Source organism: Callorhinus ursinus, unplaced genomic scaffold (assembly GCF_003265705.2).
Source record: "Callorhinus ursinus isolate GAN/ISIS: 27379988/994484 unplaced genomic scaffold, GSC_fseal_2.0 scaffold3, whole genome shotgun sequence".
In the NCBI taxonomy this organism is placed as follows: Eukaryota; Metazoa; Chordata; class Mammalia; order Carnivora; family Otariidae; genus Callorhinus; species Callorhinus ursinus.
In genome coordinates this window covers 88,227,089-88,243,442 of record NW_027397065.1, presented here as the reverse complement: position 1 = coordinate 88,243,442, position 16,354 = coordinate 88,227,089, and the positions used below count along the sequence as shown (strand labels likewise).

General features: G+C 52.1%; 1 protein-coding gene across 2 annotated transcripts in view; it reads left to right on the top strand.

The window, feature by feature from the left end:
- Positions 1 to 13,808, top strand: part of TENT4A (terminal nucleotidyltransferase 4A) — a 45,956-nt gene extending 32,148 nt beyond the window's left edge. The window contains exons 6-13 of one of the 2 annotated variants that reach the window (XM_073891098.1): positions 352 to 480; positions 2,862 to 3,075; positions 5,028 to 5,154; positions 6,124 to 6,224; positions 7,081 to 7,253; positions 7,671 to 7,829; positions 9,833 to 9,997; positions 11,493 to 13,808. In XM_073891098.1, the coding sequence (XP_073747199.1) occupies positions 352 to 480; positions 2,862 to 3,075; positions 5,028 to 5,154; positions 6,124 to 6,224; positions 7,081 to 7,253; positions 7,671 to 7,829; positions 9,833 to 9,997; positions 11,493 to 11,684 (1,260 nt within the window). In that variant the 3' untranslated portion in view covers positions 11,685 to 13,808. Of the gene's footprint in view, positions 1 to 351; positions 481 to 2,861; positions 3,076 to 5,027; positions 5,155 to 6,123; positions 6,225 to 7,080; positions 7,254 to 7,670; positions 7,830 to 9,832; positions 9,998 to 11,489 lie in introns of both variants that reach the window. The other variant, XM_025867547.2, reaches the window with a different exon arrangement.
- Positions 13,809 to 16,354: the final 2,546 nt, after the last annotated feature.

Here is a 16,354-nt window from a genome sequence, read left to right as displayed (position 1 = left end):
GCCGCATCCCCTCCTCTCCTTCCTGCCCCCAACCTGCACCTGTCATGGAGCAAGCTAGACCAATGGGAATAATTTGAAGGAACACACTCACTCATTCTCCCTGAGCTCTTCTTTCTTGGAGGAGCTGCTCCAAACTCATACCTGCAGAACCATGACCTGGGATGTGGCTCCCAATGGGGATCTTAGCAAGCCCCTCACATAATTCTTAGGCCCCTAAAAATTGAGGATGATTGGCCTAGAGCCTTCCAGGTGACAAGAGGATTGAGTAAGCTTTTCTTTCTACTATGTGAAATTTGCTATGTGACAAATCATTAAAGGTATATTAACTAATTTTTTTTTTTGAATTTACAGAAATATTCATTGCTGCCTTACTTGATTTTAGTATTGAAACAGTTCCTCCTGCAGAGGGACCTGAATGAAGTTTTTACAGGTGGAATTAGCTCCTACAGCCTAATTTTAATGGCCATTAGCTTTCTACAGGTGAGTGTGCGTTCTCTCTAGAGACTTTACATAGGAGCACATTCTCCCTTGATGCGAAGCCGTTGCTTTGTGGATTCCAGCCGCCCTTGCTCTCCCTACACTCTTCTGCTTTGGTTTAGTAGAAATTGACTTCTGATTGTCATAATAAAACCATTTTGATTAATACTTCTTTCCTTTTTCTCCTTTATAGCTCATTTTTGTAGTTGATTGAATGGTTCGCGGGAGGGCGGTCTACCCTGGTCCCGTCTGTCAGGTGTAGGTCAGTCTGGACTTGAGGACCCCATCCATGTAGAGACTTTCATGCCTTGATGGACAATAAAAAGCTGATTTTCTTGGTTATTGACTGTGATTTATGAAAAATTTGTCTCAGAAAAAAAATTGGGAACCATATGGTAAAAAAAATTGAAGAGAGAGCCTTTCTTCTTAGATTGACAAGACAGATATTTTGTTCTAAATGTTATGTTGCTCTTATTTTGTTTAGTACCGTGGAACAATCTGTCAATAGAAAACCTACCTATACGTGTTAAAGGCGGTGGTGTTGATACTTATTTAACATATAAAATAGTTTTATTTAATATGTAAACTTATTTATATGTTATTTATTTAACATATAAAATAGTTTGAGTTAATGGAAACATTAATATTTTCGTGAATGAAGGATACTCTGTTCTTCACAAAATCTTTCCTGTATATTCTGGCTGTTCCTCCATGTTTATCATTAATTTTGTATTTGTGATTGTGCTTATTAGGCTTTTATATCCAAAATTTGGCCATTTTTCTCATTAATATGGCTGATGGAAGTAGTGGTTACACCACCTTTCATTATTTTGACTTCCATGGCACATCTTTGCCAGAGATACTTGAAGAATAGTGAAAACGGAATTCCACACCTGTTTTCTCACAGTTTAATCACATTGCTTTGCTGTCCACATTTTCTTCTCTGATGCTACCCTTGGAGTCATTTTCCCTAGTTTTTGGACATTATTTTGAACTAAATACAACCTGCTGCTCTTGACTTATTGCCTCATGTTTTTCCTGATTTGAACTATTTCAGTAGGCTTATTATCATGCCTGCTATTTGTTTTTATGGTGCTGGGCACTGGGCTCGGCACCTCCTGCCCCCTTACTCTATGGGGTCCTGGCAGCAGTCCGGTGACCCCAGGAAGCTCACACATAGAGTGGATGGCTGGCCACGCCCTTTGGCGCCTTGCCCACCCTGCCTCAAAGCTGAGCCTCTCGTGGCGTCGGAGTGCTTTTCTTGCCCGGAGGTCCGAGGGCCCAGCCTTGCACTGGCTAGCTCTCAGGTGTTTGACTTTGTGGAAGGCAGAGATGAGACTGTGCTCTTGGGCCTCTCTAGCATGGGCAGATCCTCAGAAGCCAAGTGCTGGTGAGCCCTTGAAAGCCTCCTGAGTGTCAGGAGATGCCTCTCCTCGGGGAGTCGTGTGTTCTCAGTTTTTGCCCTCCTGCTTGTCAGGAACTGTGCTTTCCCTTGGACGTGGCCGTCAGGATGCAGAACGGCGCCGTTCCTTAGAACTTCCTGCTCAGCTGGCCTGCCCACGGTCTGCATAGGCCGGCAGGGGGGCCCCAAGCCACACATGTCGACTGAGCACTTGCCTTATGCCAGCAGACTAAGTTCTTAATGAATTTGTTTTCATTAAGTAGAAATAGCCACCTATGGCTGGTGGCTGTCCTCACGGGCCGCGCAGGTCTGCACTGAGCCTCTTCGATCGGGAAGGTGTCAGTAGACAGCAGCTGAGGTTCAGTATAGGCCCATTTCCTGCTTGAAGGAAACGTGGCACTGAACCGAGGCTGGTAGTAATCGGTGTGACGAGCAGGGATGTAAATTTGGTGTAAATATTATGACACAATACTAATCACCTCTACACAGTTAAAATTAATCTTTCCACAGTCCGTTCTGTCACACTATTCGGTCTGATACTGCCCTCTATGGGTTGTCTTTTGGAATAATGGGACTAAGGTTAGAATCTGTAACATGACATTCACCATCTAGGTGACTCTAAGTTGTGGAGAATATGGTCTACTTATTGGGCAGTTATTGTTAACTTGAGGCTAATCAGATGTCTGTGTTAGTAGGAAGACCCTCTATGGGTTATGAATTTCAGAGAATTAAAGTATAATAAAAAATTCAGTTTAGAAGGTTTTTTTCTTTTGAACACTCTGTATTGACAAAGGCTATCCAGGCTCTGTTGGTGCCCCCCCCCCCGCCCCCCGCCACCCGGAGCATCCTCCTGGAGTTGGTGTGTGAGCAGCTGTCACTGATAGTGTGTCCTTGGAGAGACCACGAGGTAGCGGACTTCATTGCATGCGGTCTTCTGTAGAAAATGACTTGAATCCAAATGGTGGATCTGTTGCTTTTACAGTTGCATCCGAGAATTGATGCCCGGAGAGCTGATGAAAACCTTGGAATGCTTCTTGTAGAATTTTTTGAACTCTACGGAAGAAATTTTAATTACTTGAAAACTGGTATTAGAATAAAAGAAGGAGGTGCCTATATCGCCAAAGAAGAGATCATGAAAGCCATGACCAGTGGGTACAGACCATCAATGCTGTGCATTGAGGACCCTCTCCTACCTGGTAAGTGCCTCGCTCCTCACTGGCCGTGAGCCTGGGAGCGTGGCTGGCGCCCGGAGTAAGGGGTGGGCGGCGTCTGCAGCCCCTGCAGCCAAGGGTGGCCCCTCTGTCCTGACAGGTAATGGGGACACCTTCAGAAGTCTGTCTTTAATGCCATCTAATTCACTTCTTATAAAATTGGAATGTGTTTACATTCTCTAATTTACCAGATAAATGTAGAAAGTGAAAATTAAGGAAAAAAAGTTTATGTTTTCTGAGTGGGAAAGTATTTGTTACATATTCATCACAAACCATTCACTTCCAAGAAGTATGTCACATAGAAAAGCAAAGTATGCCACAACCCCCTTCCATTCTGGTGTGTATTTCTCCATTTTTTTCCTACACGGATATTAATATTTATTGCAGGCTTATTAATTAAGCAGCTCACGTAATTCAAACCGTTGTGCGACTTGTGTTTTTAATTAACAAATCCTAGAACCCTTCCCTGTGTGTGTAAGGTGTGTTCCACTGTGAGGATTGCTGCATTGACCATCCGAGGTGGTGTCCGGTTTCCCCGGTTTTATTCCCTTGAGCATAGTGAAGGGTGCTCGTTCCCGCTTCTGTTAGGGACAGTCCAATCTCTGCCGATCTGATGGAACACGCAACTTACATGTGCATTGAGTTTGCATTTCTTTAATGATGAGTGAGGTAAAGCAAATTTTTATTTATCGATTCCACAAATGTTTATTGAGCATCTATTAGATGAGACGCTGTTGTTACTGTTGGTGATAAAGTCAGTGACGGACAGGTGACAGGTGGTGGAGAAAGTCCGCTCCAGGTACACTGCCCCGTCTTCCTGTTGTGCACGTTCACGTGCTTTGTCCATCTGTCTGCCAGGCTGTGTTCCTAGTGACTTTGTGAGATCCTGCCTCTTCTTTGTCATCATGCTGTACTTTTTTTTCTCCCTAGTTTGTCCCATTGCATCTGTATTTAGTGTCTTTTGTTACTCAGTTCCTATATATATTTTTTAATGTCCTCAAATTTAATGATTTTTTGTTTCATTTCATGGCTGCTGGAGTGTGAAATTCACTTCTTAAAAACCCTGTGACAGGAAGCCTGCTGACTGTTCTGTTGTTTACATATGACAGGACTGATGCCATGCTTTTTCAGTATGGCTTTTCCCGGCAGCAGAGGAACATATTTTCACATCTGTTTGTGTTCGATCAGTTAAATTGCAGGGATTTCCAGTGTCTTTGATGTCTGTTTAAATGTACTTGAAATGAAAGCCTGCATTATCACTGGATATATTATCCAACTTGAAGAAGAAAATTCCAATACTTAGAATGGCTCCTAAAACATACTGCTTACTTGCATTGTGAAGAATGAGTACATGTGAATTAAAACTCCAAACTGTGCTGTTATTAAAAGTTAAGTTCCTTGACTGTGGCTCACTTGGTGACTTCATTGATGGTTTCATCTGATCTGCCACCGTCTGGTCCTTAAAACTGGAGAGGGGAGACCTGGCCCCCTCTACCCTGAAGGACTTGCTTCCTGCAGGTCCCGCAGGTGCTGACTGAACTGCGGCGTGCCTGGTCCGGGTGCCTGCCCACAGCGCAGGCTCTGTCAGCACGGCTGCGGTCTGACTGAAGCCGCTGCCTCGGCTCTGTGGGGTGGGTGCCACCTGGGGAGTCACTGGACTTCTTCGTGGACTGTCACTCTGTCTCTGTGAATGACATCTCATGGAGGTGGGCCCGGATCTGAGGCTGCAGGTCAGGCCCTTCGGCCCGTGCCTGTCGTGGGACGGGCGCGGGTGATGAGCAGTGTGCTTGCACGCGCCTGCTGTGGCTCTGCTGGTGTGGTCCGGGAGTGTGTCCGTGGTGAGGGCCTGCTGCGGAAGACCTGACGTGACACGATCTTGCGCGTCTGGATCAAGGGCCCGCTGTTGGCAGGGTCCTACAGCCACCTTTCTGTTTCAGGAAACGATGTTGGCCGCAGTTCGTACGGGGCCATGCAGGTGAAGCAGGTGTTTGACTACGCCTACATTGTTCTCAGTCACGCTGTGTCGCCCCTCGCGAGGTCCTATCCCAACAGAGACTCTGAAAGGTAACACAAGTCACGCGTCACTGTCCTGGGCTCACAGCCTTGGCCTGGCAGCTCCCTGCGGCAGGCACCGCTGGCCTCTGTCCTTGGCTTCCGTGAGGTTTCTTAATGGGTATGCCGGCGCAGTCTAGTAGAACTTGAAATTAGGAGGAGGACCACGTTGGGTTCATCCGTGGCTGAGCACTGTGAAAATTTCGTATTTGGGGAGTTGACAGTTTCTTTAGGGCATTTTATTTTGGGGAACTGATTTCTGGCCTTTTCACACTTTGGAATGTGATGCTTTCTCTTCAGGCTGTCCTCAAAATGCACATGCTGAGCTCGAAGGGAGTGTGCCTGGGGGTCCACGGGCCTCCCCCCTCCCTCTCTTCTGCAAACTCACCCCTCATTCTGCATTTCAGCACACTTTTGCAGTGTACGCTTTTACTGGTAGAGAGAAATACTTACTGAGTGGTTGGGAGGTGGTGGGATTGGGGGAGGAGGGAGGGAGTGAAGGGGCAGTGGAAGGAAAGAACAGTGCTGCAGCACGGGGGTTCTGAGGCCTGGCGCTTGTGCTGATTGGCTTGCCGTGGGTTCTGCGCCTCTGCCCGCTCACGGTGCCTTCTGGCAGGGCTTTGGCCCTGTGCTGGGTGCTCAGAGTCTTGGTACCGTCTGCTTGTGCCAGACCTTCGTGCGTGCTGGGCCAGGGCAGGGGCTTAGGCACTGGGTTGAAACAGTCTTTCGCAGTAGCTAGCTGTAGGTTCAAGGGTGTCTACATAAGTGAACTCACTTTTTCGATACTGTGATCTCAGAGCACGTTTGGGCTCAAGCATCGGAAATCATAACACAATTCATAAAATTATTTTAGCTTTCTTCCTCTGTCTTTCACTTGGCCAAGTGATATGTTATTAAAAATATAAAATAGCTGGTCTGCAGGGTTTGTGGCCCCCGACGTCACTCTGCAGTACGCTGATTCCCCGTGGTGTCCCTTTGCAGTACTCTAGGAAGAATCATCAAAGTGACTCAGGAAGTGATCGACTACCGGAGGTGGATCAAGGAGAAGTGGGGCCGCAAGGCCCCCCCAGCGCCCGAGCTTGGTGAGCGCTCGTCCAGTCACGTTACTCTTAAACTTCTGACGCCTTGAAGCAGCAGTGTCTCTTTGTCCCTCGGTGCTAATTGTTCCCACTGAGGAAACACCTCATCTTCTGTAAGAGTTTACAGCGGTGAGATTGAGGCCAGCAGGAATACAATGCATGCCACACACAGACCTTTAAAGTTTCTTCTAGTAAGTGCATTAAAAATGTGAAAAGAAACAGGTGAAGTTCCATTTATTTATTTATTTTTTAAAAGATTTGATTTATTTGACAGACAGAGAGGGGACACAAGCCAGGGGGAGTGGGGGAGGGAGAAGCAGGCTCCCCGCTGAGCAGGGAGCCCGATGTGGGGCTCGATCCCAGGACCCTGGGATCGTGACCTGAGCCGAAGGCAGATGCTTAACGACTGAGCCACCCAGGCGCCCCTGAAGTTCCATTTAATAATGTACTTTATTCAGCGTAGTATTTATAGTAACATTTCGTCATGTAATCACTATAAAGAGTCTCGGAGAGATTCTGGCCCTGGGCTGGTGCTGTACCCTTGAGACCCGGTGGGTACTGGCAGCTCACCCTGCCCCAGCCTCCCCAGAGACGCGCGCTCTGTGTTTAGATTCCGTAAGATTTACAGTAGAAACCTGTTTACACATCCAAGTCGTTCCAGACATATTTTAATGTTGTCTAATAACTGAAACCATAATTTAAAAAAATTAAGTAAATTAAGTAAAATGAGAAATTAGTTTGTGAGTCTCGTTAGCAGCATGTCAAGGCTGGATGGCACCTGTGGCTGGAGGCTGTGTGATGGGGTGTGAGCTTCCATCCTCTTACTAAGTGGCTCACCCAGGCTGTGTTGCTCCCACAGACAACAGAATTAAGATAAAGGAGCGAATAAATTCATGTGATGGGGATCCGCCCCAGCGCCGAGACCCGGAGTCCCCCTACAGCCAGCGCCTGACCTTGTCTCTGCCCAGCCCCCAGCTACTCTCGTCCGGCTCGTCCGCCTCCTCTGTGTCTTCACTTTCCGGGAGTGACATTGTGAGTGTGCCTGCAGGGGATCGTCTGTGGCGGGGTGTTTAGCCTCCGCCAGCCCGGGATTCCTCTCCCTTCCGTGGGTGTCTGTGCCGCCACCCCAAGATGGCCCTGAGGGCTCCCCGCTCTGCCACGAGCCTCCGCCGGCAGTCGGGGACCTGCCGCTCATGGCCCAGCTGTAGCAGACCTCCTCAAAAGCGTTTTAGACGCTTGTGTGGGGAGGAAACATTTAAGTGAGGTGTCTGTCCCGTGTGACCGGAACGTTCTTCGGTTCTGAGAGGACTTGAAGGGAGGGCGGGCGGCTCGGCAGATCGGGCCGTTGCGCTCGAGCCCGTCTGTGGCTGGCCGCACCACGGGTCCTGCTTCCGTCGCCGAGAAGCGGTGTGCCTCTCTACGGCCATCCTTGTTGTCTTTTCTACATAGGATTCTGACACGCCGCCCTGCACAACGCCCAACGTTTACCAGTTCAGTCTGCAGGCACCTACTCCTTTGCTGGCCAGCCTACCCACCGCCTTGCCCGTGCCGAGCGGCAAAGCTCAGTCCGCTCCTTCCAGAACGTTGGTCATGACGACTAACACTCAGGTATGCAGCCGGTTGGCACCCTTCCCACAGCCGGGCCCCGGGGAACCACGTCTGAGCTGCTGCAGGTACTCTAGCAGCGGCTGGCACTTTGGAATTAGAAACAGGTCTTCGGAAGTCTCTGGAAGGTATACTTCTATCTTGTAGGACATCCTTGTCCTTTGTGGACGGATAGAATGTAACTCCTGTCATTCTATAGAAGACCGTGTCCTCGGGGCCCACCCTGTGTGATGTGTGCAGCAAGGGGACTCCTGGCCATCGAGCACCGAGGGGGCTTTAGACAAGGTCCAGGTTGAGCGTCTGTCTGAAAATGACTGACACCCAGCCTGAGACTGTGGTCCTGGGCCTGCGTCATTTGGACTCTGGTGCTTACCGCCGCCTGGGCGCAAAGGGACCACCGTCCCTGCTTCCTCTCAGAATCACCCCATTTACACTCTTAAGAAGTTTTAGTATAAACTTTGACTTTCTCACGTTATTTTTAGGCCGTATTTGTAGAGCTTTTTCTGTTAGAATATGTCCTCTGTTGGTTGTTTTTTTAGATTAGATGAAATTAGAAGCCTGAAAGATAATTTCAGAAATATTCAGTTTGGTATCCATTTGACAGTTACACACAACTGAACACGTATTTGTAAAAACCCGTCGCATGAATTCCCCTTTAAAGGAAGGTCCTCTCTGCAGTGAGGGCTGTGATTTGAGCATAGAGACGTGGGCATGTGCAGACACGTGGACTCATCTGTCTGTCGTCTGGCTCTCTGCCCTGGGCCGTGGGGAGAGTGGAGCGCAGTGCGCCCCTGTCATGCACTGGCGGCAATGGCAGGCAGAACAGCCCCACCAGACACTTGTGGGTCCTGCCTGAGGGCACGATGCTGAGGCACTTGGCTGCAGTGTCCCCCAATCCGTCATTGGTCCTAACCTCACCCCGGGGGCTCAGGTCCCCTGAGAGCCAGTGTGGCCGCCACGCAGTGGTCCAGCTGATGCAGTGTGTGGTTTTGGCAGGAAGTCCAGGATGTTCTGGGGACAGGTCGCAGGCCGCTGCTGGTGCCCTGGTCTCGTCTGTTCTCTTTGCTAACAGAAGTTGAGGCTGAAGCTAAGATCGTTCACATTTTAAGCCAAGGCTCAAGGCCCACTTTCTTGTTTTATTTCTAAACTGCAAACCTGACTTCTACTGGAGCAACTCAGTAACCCCCTGTACACATCACGAGCACTCTCTCCAGGGAAGCTCACGGGCTGATGAAGTGCCCCGCTCGGGATGAAGTGGGCCCTGAGAGCCGGGGACGTGAGTCTGGCAGACCCCGGGGACGCGTGCCCCCAGGGGAGCACCGGCCCCACTGAGGAGAGGGTCTGAGTGTGCTCCAGCCCCCGGTGAGGACCTTTGGTAAAGCGTAAGGAAGGCTCTGCATGTGCTCTGGAGCACCATCTGGGAGACCCCCAGCTCCTGTTCCATCCACTGCCTCGGGGTGGAGGACTACAGTTAGTCTCCAGCGGGGCAGATGCATAGGATTCCTCGATGTGAGCAGTGCAGTTCTTGGAGGTCTGAGAGAGGTTCCCATTGGCACCCCTGTGATGCAGAAATACAAGTAGTCCAGGGACCAGAGGGGCAGGGGGAGCAGGGAGGAGGCCAGCCTTCCCCAGCACACCTCTGCGGGCCAGCATCCCTCCACAGGCCATCGCTTGGACCAGCGTCGGGCCTCCCATCCTGGGTCGAAGGACAGGTGTTGCTCTGAGGACAGATTTGTTGAGTTGTTGCTTCGTCTTCAATGAATAAGGAGATTTTATGACTTGGGCTACTGGGCGTACTTTCTTTTGTAGTTGCTGTTTCAGAATGTAGAATATTTCTGATGCAAAACAAATCCTGTTGGGTTATAGTAAAACACAAACTATGTGAATGAGCCTATTTGCAAATGGCTGTTCCAAAGCAGCGCCCTCCCTTCTCGGGCTCAGCATGAGAACTGGTGACCTCTGTCGGCCTGGTGCCTCATGGAAGTCTCTGGTCGGTGTGTTCCTAGACCAGGTTTACGATACCTCCACCGACCCTGGGGGCGGCCCCCGTCCCGTGCAGACAAGTTGGCGTTGAAGGAACTCCGGCGTTGAAAGCTGTTCATCACATGTCTTCCGCGGCCATTCCGTCCGCATCTCCCAACCCGCTCTCAAGCCCTCACCTGTATCACAAGGTAGGCCTCCCCCCTGGCCGGGGCCTGGTGCCCGGAGCCCAGGGCTTCCGGCTCTTCCCACCAGAGACAGGGTTCCACAGGGATGTGGTTTAAAACGGAATTTCTTTTCTCATCATTCAGCTTCATGTTTGCTTTTCTTTGTGGTGACTGAAACTTTAAAAGTGTTATTTTCAAATATAATGTAGTTTAAGCATCTGTCTTCATTCTTTCATTGAACTTGTTAGCATAAAACTGAAGTTGGAAATAAGGTTCAAAGTGAGAAATATTTTGTTTCCCATTTATCTGTTGAATTAATTTATATGCCAAATACTTTGGTTTTCAAGAACCAGATGATACCATCAGGAACAGATGCCGGTGTGACCTGGGGCAGAGGGGGGGCCTGCATGGGGTTTGCTTTCTCGGTTCCAGTGGGGTCCCTGTGAATGCGCTGGTCGGTGCCCCCGTGGCTTCTCTTAAGTCCAGATTCCGTACGCGAGAAACTGTTCGGTGGTAGGAAAGCAGGTCGGTATTCATTCCCTGTGCCCTTGTAGGGCTGGAATGTTTCTGAGGGCTGTGACGGACGTCTGCCTATAGGGGTCAAGGTGCAGTGTCTGAAGGCAGGTGTTTTCCCTTGGGCTCTGGCGATATTGGGGACACCCCCCTCGATGACTCCAGTCAGCTCCTCTGTGGCTTATCTGATCATATTTTGCCAGTAAATTTTCAGTGCTTAAGGGTTGGTTCTCTGAAGCTGCGTCATTAAGGTCGGATTGTTATATTTATTTGGAGCTACGTAATAGAGAGTTCCTCCTTGGGGTCGCCCCTCCAGGCATGATGGGGTCTTCCGTGCACTCCAGGTGTCTCACGTTGGCCTGCCGGAAGTACTCACGGGGGGCGATGACTTCTCGAAGGGGAAAGCACCTCATTAATCGCATTTTGGCTTTCCCTCTCAGTCCCCCTGTGCTGCTTGTTTGCATGCTTCCTGAAAGTGGCTGTGTTTTCTGCTGGCCTGCCTCGCGTGGGGCTGTGGGCACAGGAGCCCCGGCGCATACAGTGTCCTCCCCAGCCCCCGGGAGCTCGAGCGCCAGCCTGCTGGGCCATGGAACTCCTGCGTGTGTTTGCAGAATGTCACAGCTGCGGTGGGGGAAAGAAAACCAGGGCCCCTCTTTGTTCGTGGACACACAGACCAGTCAGAAGTGTGATGCTCATGTCTTCGGATGTGAATGTGTGTATGTGTGTGTGTGCGTGCTCTGATCCTGGGGGGTGGGGGGCGGCCTGTCTGTCTCCCAGGTGTAGTGGTCACTGTGACACGGAAGCATGGCGCTCTCTGCTCCTTCCTGCTCACGGTCACGTGGACACTGCACGTGGCAGTGGCGTGCAGCCTTTGTGTGCTTTCACTGTCCTCGGGCCCGGTCTCCAGTGGGGGGGTGGTGCGCTGCCCCCGACTGGGCCCCACAGCAGCGGTGTCTGGGGTCTCCGGGGCAGCCTCCCACGTTGCGTCTCTCTGTCTCTCCAGCAGCACAGCGGCATGAAGCTGTCCATGAAAGGCTCGCACAGCCACAGCCAGCCTGGCACGTACAGCTCTGTGGGCAGTGGAGGCGTGCGGCCCCCCGTGGGCAACCGGGGACACCACCAGTACAACCGCACCGGCTGGAGGAGGAAAAAACACACACACACGAGGGACAGCCTGCCTGTCAGCCTGAGCAGATAATAGCCCCTGATGGCGCCCCCCCGCCCCCCCCCCCCCCCCCCCCCCCGCTCTTGCACAGACTCGCGCCGGGTGGCCTCGGCGCCCAGCCCGGAACTGAGACCAGCATCCAGCACGTCGGCCTGGGCCCCGCGGACCGCCCGCCGCTGATCACTCTGCATGTTCCTTGTGTGGTGGTCACGTCCATCTTCAAGAACAGCTCCTTGTGCTCATCTGTGAAGCCTTATTAAACGTGGACGCTGTGTCTGCCTTCCTGGGATCCTTCCCTCCAGTGCCGGGCGGAGCAGGTCTGGGCCAGGGGCTGCGGGGACGGGCGCGACGCCGGCCGTGGCACTTCTCGGCAGCCCGTCTGGGTCCTTCGCGGTTGGGGGGTTTTCGGGGCGTGTCTGCCAGAGCGACGGAGATCAGCCCCCGCTCTCGTTCCTTCCCCAGCGGGTACGGTTGCGAGGTCGCCATTGTGTCACTGCCCTCACCTTTTGTTTCAAATTTCAGAACTGTTTTTCTATGTAAATATTGAAAACTTATGATTTGTGCAATAACTCAGATATTTTTATTTAATTCATATTTTCACATAAGTTATATTTAAGGGAGGAGGTTTTTTAAACAAGCTTAGGTCCTTTCCCGAGTCGCATTTTCTAAGTTGGGTTCATCGTGTCGGCTGGTCGTCTGAGGAGCACTGCTACCAACACCGTGATTGAGGGGCTCGGGGTTTCTTTTTGTGTTTTCCTCTGGGTCAGACACGAGGCCTCTCCGTCCGTGGCGGGGGAGCCGAGCGGCCCCGCGCTTCCCTGCAGGGGCTCGGCTCCTGAGCCTGCTGACCAGCTGCCCGCCGGCCCTGCCGTCCGGCCTGTTGTCTCGCTCTGACCGCAGAGCTTTAATGTTTCGGTTTTCGGTTCTTTTAAAGTAGACGACAAATCCAGCATTTAAAGTGCCAGAAGTAAAACTTTCTAAGGGGAGAAAGGGTTGTCACGTTATAAAATCTTAAAAAAAAAAAAAAAAAAAAAAAAAAAGAACTCTGAAGTGCTTCAGTCCGTTTTAGTCACATAGCCTGTCAGGATGGGTCGGGTGAATATCAGTACGGACGAGGGCACCCAGTTTTAGGAATGTGGAGAAAGGAATTATGTTGATTCCGTGGAGGAATCTGTATAGCGGTATGCATTCGTTCTGTTAAGAGCAAATCTACGAGAAGTACTTGAGCTGCTCAGTGCACCGTGGGGAGTGTTTGTGACGCATCGCAGGAGAGCCCGGCGCGGGGTGGGGCCGGAGCAGCGGGTGCCCCACTTGAGAAGCATCCAGGTATACTATGCAAGTGCTGTCCGCCATGGCAACCTCTGTCCTACACCCATCCTGCCTGTCCCTGAGTTTTCGGAGCGCCACAGTTGTCCTGGTGTTAGTTGCATCTCATAGGTCATCTGACCTCCCGTTTTTAAAATGGGGGGTTTTGGCCTTCCTGAACACTACAGGTAGGTTGGTCTTTGAAGTCCACTAGTGGAGAAGGTCGAGTCGAGAGACTATCTACCATGACACCTGATGGAAGTGCAGAGCGGGGAGCTCTGGAGTGCGGTCTGGGGGCGGTGTCCCGGCCGGGCCGGACCTCCAGTGTCCTCGGCCGTCCTCTGCCCCCGGGACCCGGCCCCCCCCCACCCTCCCCCCAGCACTGTCGCGGCTGGCGGCCGCGGCTTCTCTGGGGGGCCTTCCAAAAGAGAGTAGCACATGTTGTCTGCAGTTCTTGATGATCGAAAGTTATCAAAAATATTTAAAGCTATTTAAATTGTGAATCTATTGATAAAGAAATATTTATAAAAACTGATAAGTAGGCCTGTACTAATCTCCACACATTAGCAATATTGACTGTCACCCTACATTTAGGAACCACTGCGGGGCGCGGGTCCCGTGGGGGTGCATTTTAAAGCTCGATTCACAGACACAGGCGCCATGCTCCATCCCCGTCATGGTGAACCGAATGAATTGGCCTGGCTACCACGGTGGTCACGCACTACAGGTTGAACAAAACGATATCATGTTACGATTTTTTTGTGTGTGTGGACAACAATGTGGAAGCTAAAATTGACATATTTTTATGTAAAGTTTTTCTATTCTTTGATTTTTAATAAACTTTGGAAACCAGTTGGTGTTTGTGTTGGAGTGTGTGCTTTCCTTTCCAGAGAAGGGCCGCTTCTGCCATTTCGTATTCTTGAACTTTCTAAGTAGAGCAGTGAGAAATCTGGTTCTCATTGGTTCGGGAACTTCAGAATGCAGGTGACGTCCCGGTGCCGTGTACAGAAGAACGGCAGCTGAAGCACAGTGTTCGCCCGTGTTCTGGGCCAGGGGCGCGGGGGGGGGGGGGGAGTCCTCGCACCGCTGACTAGCCCTGCGCCACATCCCACAAGCCAGGTGTGTGACCCTTGGCACCAATGACACTTTCCGGGGAAACCATTCCTTCTACATCTCTCTTCCGTCGAAGTAGATCACTTTTTTTTTTTTTTTTTTTTTAATTCGAGGGCAGGAGCAGGGGGAGGGGCAGAGGGAGGGGCCGGCTCCCCGCTGAGCAGGGAGCCTGGCATTGGGCTCCATCCCAGGATCCTGACCCTAAGAAGAACACATCGTAAACAGCCACACAATCAAAATGTAACTTAAAATGTAACCTATTAGAATTTTTAAGGAGGTATCTAAAAAGCCCTGCAGTGCAGTGAGTGACAGAACGACGTGTCTCGGCCTGCAGGGCGCGGGGGGTGTGCTAGAATGCTCCACCCTGGAGCCTGGCACAGCCCTCATTCATCTCCTTCCACAAGGGTTTCCGGAAGGCTGCAAGCAGGTGCCGTCCCAAGGACACAAGGCCCTCTGCACACAGCGCCTGTGTTCTGACAAGGCTGCAGAGGACCTCAGAAAGCAACTCATGTGCCCGATGTCAGTGCTGTGACCAGTGGCTTGAGGCGGAGTGACAGGTGTGTCTATGGCTAGGACCACTGCAAAGGCCGTGGGCTGGCACGCTGGTGGCACAGCAAGGAGGCCCGACGGCTGGAAGCAGGTGCAGAAGCAGAGACTGGAGGGAGGGGAGCCGTGACAGGAAGCCACAGGGTTTCTACGTCCCTATGGCCACTCATTGGAGAACGGGCTGGAGGCAGGTGCTGAGGTGGCCCAGGTGAGCGATGACCGCTGCGGGAGGGCCCTGGGCGGGTGGGATGGGGCCGGCAAGGCCATGCTGATGGATAGGGGGCTGCGGGGAGGGCAATGGCCCTGGGCTCCCTGTGGGTTGCCGCCCACAGCTCTCGGAATGGCACGATCCGCAGGAGCCCCGGGGAGGGGGAGACCCCCACGCCCCACTGCTGGCTCAGGGCAGGTGAGAGGAGGCTGTGTTCCCTGGGCTTCCCTGGGCCTCCCTGGGCCGTGGAGAGGTGCCAGCGGCCGCTCCCGGCTCACACCGTCCGTGCTACTCAGTTTCGGTTTGATCACGTGCAGGTCAGTCACCACAGTGATCCCTGCTCCCCAGAAGTCCTAGTATTCCGAATTTGCTCCCTTGTGGCCGGGTCTCTGTGACTTCCTCTTCACGTTGTGCAGGGTCGTGCCCCCTCTTTATCCGTGTTCGAGGTACCTGGGGTTCCCGTGCACGGCGTGTGGGGCCTGGGCTGCCAGCAGCAGGTGCACGCGGGAGGCGGTGACATCCGCAGCGCAGACACGCCCGCTCACGTGCACACATCTTTGTGTCAACCGCCCTGTGATGATCCATCTGAAATTCTGACAGGGGTGTGTAGTTTATTCTCAGCTTTTCTAACTTGTGAAGTCCCTGCCAGTCCTTAGGTAGCTTAGATGACCAGGGGAAGCTGATCTAGGAAGGGGAGTGGCCAGCAGCCCCGAACATCCCACACTCGGGGCTAATTCTTAACTAAGAATGGCTGGAAAACAGGTTTCGCTGTGGTGTTTCCATGGCCCCCCGGGGGTGGGGCAGTTCCTAGGTGATCTGTCACGAGGGCCCTTGGACAGAGCTGGTGGTGCCGACGCCCCGTAGTCTCCCAGCATAACTGGGTCCTGGAGCAGGGCAGGCCCATGACTTTTGAGGCCCTGGCGTGAATTCCAGGCAAGGTCAATAAACCCACCTTGGATTCTTCCAGACGCTGTGCTCTCTGTCCATAACCTCTGACCCTGGACGTTTAAAGCACTGACAGTGTTAAAGGTCGTACAGAGGTGCTGTGGGTCACTTAGAGGTTTGGGAGCAAGTGTGTGAGGAGGCAGATTTGAGGCCTTCCTGCTGGTGTTTCCTGAAGTCCCGAGTGTCTTCGTGGTGATGGCTATGGACAGCTGTGGCCAAAGCCAAGCCCATGCAGCAGGCGAGTCCTCAGCCCCGATGGAAGCATGAGGGAACTGTAAAGGTGGCAGGGCTCTGGAGCCCCACGGGGCCGCTCTGCCCTGGGGTGAGCAGTGTCTCGGGGCCGACTGTGCAGCACCCCTGCCCCCACCTGGGACCAGAGTGATCGCGCATCCTGACTGCGGGGGCTGCTCTGGTTCTCCAGTGGTCTGGGAGCCGCTGCTCAGTTTGGGCAGGAAACCTCCACCTTCCATTGCCGTTGAGTCCCGTGAGCTTCCCATCTGTGGCCTGGTCCGTGGCTCCCCGGAACTCGGAAATTCTCCCGCGGCCACCATGGGGAGCGGAGAGCCACCTGGCTCGGCGGTTTAAG